Raw genomic sequence first — 10177 nt, forward strand, 5'->3', positions numbered from 1 at the left:
GTTGCTGGGCACCAGAGTCTGGCCCCAGCCTCTTGCCCCTCGGGGGCCCTTTAACTCTTGATCAGCATTGATCAGAATGTCTTCTCCAGGCTGGACAGCCCCAGGGCTCCAAGATGATAATGTTCAGCTTTTTTTTGTTGTTTTTTTTTTGGTTTTTTTTTTTTTTCATAAAAAAAAAAAGAAAGGCCTTTTGGGTTAGTATTCAGAAGCCACAGCCTTGTCTGAAAGAATTCTCTCCCTGAATGAGTCTCCTGCCTCAGCTCTTTAACACATCAGTTGCCCCCTGTTGGTGCAATGGGCATGGAACAAGTCACTGGTGACCCAGCTCTCGGCTCCCCACGCAGAGCCAAGGAGAGACCTTGCCCAGCTGTAGGCCAGGGCAGGTCTGAAGCTCCCTGGGTTGTGCAGCTGCTGGTGAGGTGACAGTGCTGCTGTTCCTGCAGTGCCCAGACCGCCGGATGAGGCAGGACACAGATTCCCCCCCACAGCTCGGCCTGCAGACCTCTGTCCATCCCTGCACGCCTGGCAGCAGGTCCTGTCCCACAGCAAACCTCGAGGCCAGTGGTGGAGTGTGGCCTGAGCCTCGGTGTCCCCCTGGGGAGCTGCTGGAGGGACGAGGGGAAGCCTGCTTTCCCAGGCTGGAGGTGCCTCTCTTCCCCAGAGGCAGCTGTGGGATGGCTGCCCCCTGAGTCCAGCAAGTTAATGGTTTCCTTCTCCCTCACCATGCTCAGGCATGTTTGACACATCCCCCAGCACTGGCAGGTCCCCACTGCCCCGTGTCCCTCACCCCACACCTCCACGGCTTGGAAACCCCTCCAGGGGTGGGGACTCCACCACTGCCCTGGCACAGCCCTAGACAACCTTTTTGGGGAAGAAATTAAAACCAAAGTCGCTTCACAGAGTTTTTCAAACTGCAGCTGGGGTGGAAGTGCCTGGCTGTGGCTGTGGGGGCAGCAGGTCACAAAGAGCCACAGCTGGTTTCATCCTGGCTACTTTTGGCCATACCCTGGCTAGTGAAACCCCAAACTTTGGCCTTTCTGAGCAGCACACGTGAGGTGTGGCAGTGCTGGCACTTTCTGTGAGGAGCCTTTTTGGATTTCCTAGAGGTCTTGGCCAATGCCTCAGTCTTCTGCAAGTCAACATTAAGTTACTCAAAACTTTATTTAATTTAAATTCCTGTCTTTACTTGTGTGTTAAACTCCAGCTTGATTATGCTTCAGCATTTATGTGTCTAATGGTTGCTTTCAGGTTGTCTGGTCTGGAGGATGGTGTCTAAATATCTTCTCAAGTTATGCAGGAGTTAAAGTCTATTTTGCTAATGCCTTAGTGATGTTGCACGGCTTAGTCTAACAGAAAAATGATGGGGTTTTGTTTGTTTTGTTTTCTAACAGAAACCTATATGCCTAACCAGTTGGAGAATTAGAGTGCTGGATGGTAACACTGCAGTGTGTGTTGAAGGAAAACGCAAGTAAGACAGACTTTCCTGGTTTCAGTGGAATGTAGAAGGTGTTGGTGGCCTTCTGGCTCCTGAGCTGGGGAGGATGAACCTTCTCCTAGTGGCTGAGGAGCTGGAGCTTTGAGACCTGTGTTCTTGGAGTCTCTTGGTAACCACAGGCAGCAGTTCCACCCCCTTGAGCTGCTTTGCCCCCTGGCACAGGGACAGGGCAGCAGCTGATCCCCCTGCAGACTGACTGCTCCTCCTTTTGGTTCTGGCGTGGCTCAGGTTGCATGCAAAAAGCTGTAAGATCAGGAAAACATCTGTCCAAAGGAGAGGTTTAGCTTGCCATGAAGTCGTTTGAAAACAGTGTGGGAATACGCCCTTGGAGAACAGTGCTTGGCTCTTCCTGTGGTTAGTAACTAACTAGTAACTACCTGCTGAAGACCCAGGGCCTCTCCCGAGGGCAGTCCCACTGGAGGGAGGAGGTGACTGGGTGTGCTGAGCCACCTCAGGAGGCTGCGCGACCCGGGGCAGGGGCTGGGGTGGGAAGGGCCGTTTCCTGGGGGTACAGAACATCTCTGGCTGATCACCCCCCCCAGACTGGGGGCAGTCCTCCGGGACAGGCTGCACAGCTGAACGTTTCCACTCTTGTCCTGGCCTCCAGCTGTAGTTTGCTCTGTGGGTTACTGTTATAAAAGTATAGTTAAAAAAAAAAACCAAACCCTCACACTCTTGTAGATTTTCTGTTTTAATGCTTGAGTCTGTTATTTCTCACGGAGACGTCCCTTAATTTCTTAACAACTCAAATCTTTGCACTTATTAGGGCTCCTTCTTCAGTTTCTCACCTTTAAATGGGAAGGTCAGAAATGAATGCTGGGACAGTGCCCCTCTGACAGGCACGGTGTCAGTCTGGGAACTGGCACAGGGCTGTGGCTGCAGTGCTGAGGGGCCTGGAGCCCCTCTGCCCAAGTGGCTCCAGCAGCCCCACGCCAGGCTGGAGCTCTGTGAGTGTCCTCTGCAGGAGCTGCTGTGCTCCCTGTCTCCTGCCCAGGCATTCGCCAAGGCCAGAGCTGTGCCCCTTCCTTGCTGAGTCCAGCAAACCCAGCACACCTCACGGGCAGCACCAGCACTCTGCTTTTAAACTCCTCCCTTCACACCAGCAGCGGTTTATTTCTGCCCTTCCTGTTATCTGCCTTTCCTCAGAGATATGAGAGACCTGGTCTGGCACAGCAACGCTGTCCTGGAGCGCATCGCGCGCAACCAGGTCAGGACATCCTCTGGCAGGATCTACGTGCTGGAGGGGAACATAGATTCTGCTTCGATGAGGAAAGAAGGTAAGAAGGTGATTGTTCAGGTAACATTGCACTGAGAACAGCCTGGATCTGTGACTGAACGTGCTGCTGCAGCAAGTGCTCTGTCCTGCCCTGCTAACTGGGCTCGGTGGGTGTTCGGCACACGCTGGAGTGTGACTCCAGCACCGGATTCCTCAGGACTGTCTGATTTAACTGTGGCTGGTGCTTTCAGGGTGCTGCAGCTACAGAGAGGGCTTTCGGAGCATGAAGGGTGCCTTGGGAGCGGAGCCCGACCCCCCCATGGCTCCAGGCTCCTGTCAGGAGCTGTGCAGAGCCAGAAGGTCTCCCCTGAGCCTCCTTTGCTCCAGGCTCAGCACCCCCAGCTCCCTCAGCTGCTCCTCCCCACACTTGGGCTCTAGACCCTTCCCCAGCTTCGTTGCCCTTCCTTGGACATACTCCAGCCCCTCAAGGTCCTTCTTGGAGTGAGGGGCATCCCATGTTTTCCTTGGAAAGTCTGGAGGTTAAGTGGTACTTCTTCCTTCTCTTTTAAAACAAAGGGTTATATTCTACCTTTGCAGCAGTACTTATTTTTAGGGTTGTTTCCCCATTTCAGAGCCCTAGAGTCATTCTGTTGTATCTGTACTACCTGAAGAACTTCCCAGGTTAAAATACTGCTGCTAGACACTTCGACTGCACCTGATCCTGATGCAGTTCTTTGTCTAAGCCTCACAAATGGTCTCTGCTCTCGAGTGAAGAGATGTGGAGAGCCTCTGAGGGACACAAACCCATGTTTCTGCCCCCTGGGAGCAGAGGTGTCACTGGGCTGTTGCTGATGCTGCTTTTGTTCCCCACAGGCTTCCCCTACCCCTTCATCAAACGATTCACTTATGGCTTTCCCAAAAGGTGGAAGGAGTACGTTGGGGAGTTTCTGGAGGAGAGGAGGAGGTAATTTCTTCGGAGATTCTGTTGGATTGCAGTGTTTTTTGAAGCAGTCACTGAGGAGTTGCTGTTGAACACCACTCTCTGCTGGAGGAGTGTAGCAGATTGCAGCTGTGGGCATGTCCTGGCCAGGCACTGCCCGAGCTGGGCAGAGCTGGACGTAAGCTCACCTCAGGTTTGTGTGAGCTGATGTGTTGTTAGAGGACATATGTTGACTATTCCTCTTCTCAAACTCCAAATCATTAGGAAAGAAAAGAAGCAGAATACCGATGAAAGTGAAGATGAAGAGACAGACTCAGTGGTGAATACGGATGTGTTGAAAAATGCCAAAAATTCAGCAAAAGATGTGAAGAGACCTGAAATCCAGAACACCACCTATCAAGTGTTACCGAAGAGCGACGAAAATACCTGTGGGTATTTAATAATCCTTTTCTTCAGAACAAGAGTTGGGGGTTTTTGAGAGCTGTTTTCCCTGGAAAAAGACATCTGCTAGGGTCAGTGGTGCCCTGGCAGTGCTGGGTTAAGGGTTGGACTCCATCTGAAAGGTCTCTTCCAACCTGAGGGATTCTGTGGTTCTACCCTCTGGTTGGTTTCTCATGAGGCAGGCTGTGTGGAGGGGCAGAGACCAGCTGGGCGAGGGCTTCTGTTTGTGTTTCCTGAGACTGCACTGAGCAGAGTGCTGATCTCTGTTGTTATTTCTGGTTTGCTGAAGTCGTGGGGAAATTCATCACACTGGCTTTGTTTCCAAGGGAAGTGGCTGTAAAGCCAGAACCTGGTGATCCACTTGGGTTTTCCTCCCTGTAATGCACTCCAGGCTTTGTCAGGGATGTGGGGGCTTCTGGATTTATTGTTCTTTTTCATGTCTTCTCCTAGGTTCCAGCGGGGCTTTGGCCAGACTTCTCTGAGCCAGTTGTTAATCCTGTAATCAGATTTTCTGGATAAAACTATAAAAGCGGTTTCATTTTTTTTCTCTCATTAGTTAGGAACTGTTCCATGGGACAACTTTTCTTTACCATTCTACTGCCCTAAATGACTCCTCCAGTATTTAGAGCCTTCTAAACAAAGTCAACAGTTTACAACAGTAGATCCTCTACCTTCTGAATCCCATTAAGCCATTTCTGCCCCGAGCACTTTCCACAGAGCAGCACAACACTGGAGTAAATGTTGTGTTTCCCATGTGGTCAGTGCGAACAAGCAGTTCCACACACCATATCACTCCTGTGCTTGTGAGCTCCCCAGAGTGAACGTTCAATACAACATTTGGGCCAAAACTATATTTCTAGTGTTTTTTTTTTCCTTTTTTCTCCAAGACACAACCCCAAAACGCTTCTCCCCGCGGGGTGACTCGGAGAGAGTCTACACTCGGAGTGGCCGCCTCGTGAAACCGCCACTCAGCTTCTGGTGCGGGCAGCGGGAGCTGGTGGACCAGAAGCTCAACGTCACTATAGAGGAAGGTGGAGTAGATTACCTGAGCATGGTAAGACTCTTCTTGCACTGTTAGCTCACTGTATCTCACATCTAAGGAATAAACGTGGCTGGGTGTCTAACGGAAAGAGTCCAGCTCTTGTAAGCACCCGAAGAGGCGGGAGGTTTGGGGGTCTCCCGCTGGGAACAGGGGTGGGACTGATGCTCCTCTGGCTGCAGAACCAGAGATCTACGTCCAGCTTACCAGCTGCTCTGGGGCTGGAGATTTCAGCCTGTGCTTTAGAACATCTCCATTCCCAGGGAGCCTGGCTGGTCGCTTTGGCAGTGTCCTCAGGCAGGACTTGGAGACGCTGGTCAGTGAGGTGACCCCTGAACCCACCACGCTGATAAACACTGGGCTCTCTCAGAGCAGGGGTCAGCAGGTTTGCTGTGTGATCTCTTGCAAAAGCTGATGAATTTGTTTAATTTTGAAGATGTTTAGTAGTGAAAAATACCAAGGACTGGCCAGTTCCAAGAAGAAGAATAAAAGAAAGGAAGTGACGAAGACAACTGAAGAGATGCCAAAAAGCCGAAGTAAAGGTAAAAAGAAATATTTGTTTTCCCATGTTTTCAAGATTGATTGGAATCAGTGGGATTGTGGGTTAGGTGCCAGAGCACCATGGTGATGTCCTGTTATTGTTTAATTGTTTAAATCTGCCAGAGCAGCATTAACTCCTCTCCCCACAGCTTCGAATAGATAACATTTGGGAACTAGAACCCTAAAATCCTCTAAAATATCAAGCTGAATTTCTTTTTTAGAGCGGCTGCAACGTCCTGCATCACAAGGGGTGGTGTCATCCCAATTTCTCTTCCAGGGAAGAGCAGTGGCAAGGCAGGAGGGTCCCGGGGGGAAGCCAGGCCCGCGGGGGGCAGGGAGGTCAGGCGCTTCGTCTCCGAGGATGATGAAGGCAGTTCTGCAGACGTCCGAGGGAAAAGCAAACCAGGGCTTTCTGCGAAGCCGACTCCCCTGAACGCTGCAGGGCTCACTAAGCCCAACAGCAAGGTCCCAGGGGGCACACAGGACAGGAGAGGGACAGAACGTGGAGAGCTGGCGGCACATCAGCGGCCCCACAGGTCCTCACGGCCAGACAAGCCACACCCAGACAGGCACCTGACAAACAGGCTGTCACGCAGAGATGAAGAGGAGCAGTCCAGCGAAGACAGCCCACTATCTGTCAAACGGAAAAACAAACTTTTGCTAAAACAGGAGGTGCTGAAACAGTCCTCCTCTAACGTCAGAAGTTCCCGGGAGGCTGCAGACAGGGCACAGAGTGCCCAGGGGGCTGGGAAGCGCTCCACTGCCTTCCGAGCTGCGCCGCCCAGGCTCAGGTCCAGCGGTGTTCCTGACTCAGGGGCAGGGAGAACACCTCCCAGGGAGTCTGGTGCTTCCCACCCGCCTGAGAAGGCAACGAGGGCAAGAAGCAGCATCAACCCTCCGAGGTATCTGCTCAAGTATGACTCTGAGTATGAAACCAGCGAAGAGGAACTCCATGGAAAAGAAAAGAGTTCAAAAGTATCGGATAAAAATGCAAATTTTAAAGTTGCTAATACTGCCAAGTCTTCAGCAGCAAAGTCAAAAAGAGACCCTGAGAGGGAAAAGGTGCAGAAATCTCTAGAACTTTTTCCACAGGCAGATGATGGTTGGTCTGAGAAGGAATTACAGAAGCTCTACAGGCAAGTGGTTGTCCTGTCTTCACAGGGCTGAGTTCCCCGCGGTCGTTGGGAGGGCTCGGGTGGTCTGGGTTTGTTGTTTTCAGGTTCAGCATCTTTGTTATTTTAAAGGTTTCCTTTATGTTTCAATTCCCTCTTGAAGCAGAAATGCTGTCAACAAATTAAAACATAGTGAAATAAAAGAGACAAGTGAGTCTTTTCTCCAGTAATTAGAAGTGTGAGCCTGCAGCAGCCCCCACTGCTCTCACCAGCACGGAGTGAGAGGAATGCAGGGATGAGGCAGCTCCTGGTGCATCCACCCTCTGCCTCTTTTTCAAAACCACCTGATTAATCTAGTGAAGTGCTAAACAAATCAGGAAACCACGGGTGGGTGAAGAACCTGATAAGGGAATTCCTGTGCGTGGCTGGGGCAGCACGTTCTCCCCCCAGGGAGGAACACGTTAAACACAACGTGCTTGCGTGTGCACCTGGGTTCTGTGGAGGGCAGGTTAGCTGCAGGAGTGTAATTAACACACTGCCCAATTACTGAGCCTGCCGGGCTGTATTTAATTACATAGATTAAGTAATAAAATGGCCATGTTTGGTCACGTTTCTTTAACACAGAAACCTGAAAAGGCACGAGCTGGGGGCGAGGGAGATCCTGCTGTGACTAAGGAAGTGTTTTCTCTTGTGTCAGAGCTGTGCCCAGCTGTGTGGGCACGCTCTGGAGGGGTGCCAGAGCCGAGGCTGTGCCCACCCGGGCACGGCGTCCTGGGGGCAGCTGGGCTGGGCGCCGCTGCCCGGCGTGACACGGGCAGTGGCTCTGTCCCCTGCAGGGCCGTGGCTTCCTTTCCCAAGCACAGGAACGGCTTCTGGATGGAGGTGGCCATGGCCGTGGGGTCCCGCTCGGCCGCGGAGTGCCAGCGCCAGTACCTGGGGCAGCAGGAGCAGGAGGGGCCCGAAGCACGCGCCAGGAGGAGCAGGGCACCGGGCACGGCGGAGCAGAGGGGTAAGCACGGCTTACATCGGGCACCCCCCTCCCTACACCCTTGTGAGGGGAGAGGCAGGGGCAGGTCATGGTCCAACACTGAAGCCACTTAGCTTTTCTAGCAGAAAGGCTTGTTGCGGAGCCTGGGGGATGTCACAAGGGACTGAAGTAATGAAGGAAAGGCTATTCTGAGTTCTCTAGTGTTTGGCATGATGGGAAGACCTGAACTGCCCTGAAGGAAAAAAGCAAGTATAGATTGAAATCTAATAAACCAGCTGATGTCTGACCCTTGTGATGGCTCCGTGAGTCTCTGCAGTTCAGCTTCTAAGATGGGGACAATGTTTTTATCAGGGCTTGTTGGGACAAGACAAGAGGGGATGGTTTTAAACTAAAAGAGGGAGATTTAGATTGGACATAAGGAAGAATGTTTTCACCATGAGGGTGGTGAGCCCCTGGCCCAGGCTGCCCAGAGAGGTGGTCACTGCCCCATCCCTGGAACCATCCCAGGGGAGGTTGGCCGGGGCTCTGAGCACCCTGCTCTAGCTGCAGATGTCCCTGCTCAGGGCAGGGGGTTGGACTGGGTGACCTTGAAAGGTCCCTTCCCACCCAACCCAGTCAATGATTCTAAGCTAAGTCGCAGTAAAGAAAATCTTTAAAAGCATATACTGTCTAAGAACTCAAAGGTCACGAAGAAGCTTTAAGATGCTTCCAGAGAGGAGGGGCTGGTGCTGGTTGCAGTCGGGTTTCAGGCTGTGTGAGGTCCCTGCTGTGTTAGAAGGATGGAGGTGATGATGGAGGTGATGATGGAGGTGATGATGTCCTGATTCACGCAGGTCCAAAGGAGCCGGCTGCAATAACGGCCAAGGTGGGGACCCTCAAACGGAAGCAGCAGATGAGAGACTTCCTGGAGCACCTGCCCAAGGACGACCACGAGGACATCTTCACGGCGACGCCCTTCCAGAGCAGGCGGGTGAAGGTACATGTGGCCCTGAGGCTGCAGCTGGGGGTTCTGCACGGCCTCTGCAGTGTGACAGCTCAGGGGCTGAGGGAAGAGCCTCATCTCCCCGAGCGTGTGACTGCCGAGGGGCTGTGTGAAACCAGGCTGTGGGGGGAGGGTCCTGTCTGCCCTGGGCGGGGACGCTGGAGGCTGTGGGGTGAGGGCTGTGCAGAGTTACTGCTGTCATGGGCTCCTTGTGCCGTGGAACCAGCCACTCTCTACAGCCATGCTGATGCTTAACAGGGGTTCCTCTCTCTCCTCTCAAACCACCTCCTCTTGAGGAATCCCAGCATGGTGGGGTGGGAAGGGACCTTTGGAGATACCTTGTCCCATCCCCTGCTCCAGCAGGTCACCCACAGCAGGGTGCCCAGGGTCACAGCCAGGTGGGTTTGGGATCTCTCCAGAGCAGGAGACTCCACAGCCTCTCTGGGCAGCTGCTCCAGGCTCTGCACCCCCACAGCAAAGAAGTGTCTCCTCCTGTCGAGATGGAACCTCCTGGGTTCCAGTTGGTGTCCATTGCCCCTTGTCCTGTCACTGGGCACCAGCATTAATTTTCATTATCAAAAGAAAGATTTTTCGGTTTTTTTTCCCCCATTTTTGAGGTGTATTTCACAATGCATCTTTTCACTGTTTTCTAACTGCAAACACTCATGCCTGGGTCCCAGCTGGGACTCTGAAACTCACCTGCAGGTCTCTGGAGCCATCTCTTTTGGGGTTCTGGGGCACTGCTCAGGGAACCCATGTCTGAGGCGCCCGGTTCTTGTAGCGGGATTCTCCAGGAGCCTCCTCTGTTGGCAGAACACGTTTTCAGCCAGTGGTTCAAAAGAGTTCCCTGTTTTTTGATTACTTTTGCCTAGCTTGTGCTGTGTCAAGGAAACGAACCTCGAGGGGTGAGAGGTGCACCTCCAGAGGAACCTGTCCGGAGCCATGGGGGGGGAACTCCTCTTCCATGAGCAAGGCCAGCCCCTCCTCAGACCCAAGCAGACTCCATCTGCCATTTCTCATGCAAGGTCCAGCACTGAGCTGTTTGCTGTGTGAAGAACCAGGACCTTGTTATCTGTCCTGACCTTGTCCGTCTCTGAACCTCTCCAGTTCTCCTCTCTTCAAAACAGACCAAAATTTTACAGAGTAATCCCAAAATCCTCCTCCTGAGTAGTCCTGGTCAGCTTTGGGCTCACAACTTTAATTGGTGATTACTTTTGGACACGTAGCAGCAGCCCAGAAGGGGCAGCAGGAGCTGAGCAGCAGCAGGGGGGTGAGGGCAGGACGGAGGCCGGAGGCGCCACTTGGCTGCGGCCCGCAGGGGGCACGGGCACCTCGTGGCTCCCACAGGTCCCTGGGGCAGCCCAGGAGGGAGCAGGGGCCTCCTGGGGCGAGGATGGAGCCTGCGGCTCCTCTGGGAGGGCTGC

The 10177-nt window shown here is 53.0% G+C and overlaps 1 protein-coding gene across 1 annotated transcript in view; it reads left to right on the forward strand.

Moving 5' to 3' along the window:
• MIS18BP1 (MIS18 binding protein 1) overlaps positions 1-8747 on the forward strand; it is a gene marked incomplete at both ends in the record, with an annotated part of 10259 nt that extends 1512 nt beyond the window's left edge. Inside the window, 9 exons of the mRNA XM_008949166.1 lie at positions 1392-1468; positions 2642-2772; positions 3585-3675; positions 3916-4079; positions 4980-5146; positions 5568-5673; positions 5949-6807; positions 7620-7792; positions 8605-8747. Of these exons, the coding sequence (XP_008947414.1) occupies positions 1392-1468; positions 2642-2772; positions 3585-3675; positions 3916-4079; positions 4980-5146; positions 5568-5673; positions 5949-6807; positions 7620-7792; positions 8605-8747 (1911 nt within the window). The remainder of the gene's footprint in view (positions 1-1391; positions 1469-2641; positions 2773-3584; positions 3676-3915; positions 4080-4979; positions 5147-5567; positions 5674-5948; positions 6808-7619; positions 7793-8604) is intronic.
• Between the last annotated feature and the right edge of the window lie 1430 nt (positions 8748-10177).

Source organism: Merops nubicus, unplaced genomic scaffold (genome assembly GCF_000691845.1).
Source record: "Merops nubicus isolate BGI_N331 unplaced genomic scaffold, ASM69184v1 scaffold28961, whole genome shotgun sequence".
NCBI classification, from domain to species: Eukaryota; Metazoa; Chordata; class Aves; order Coraciiformes; family Meropidae; genus Merops; species Merops nubicus.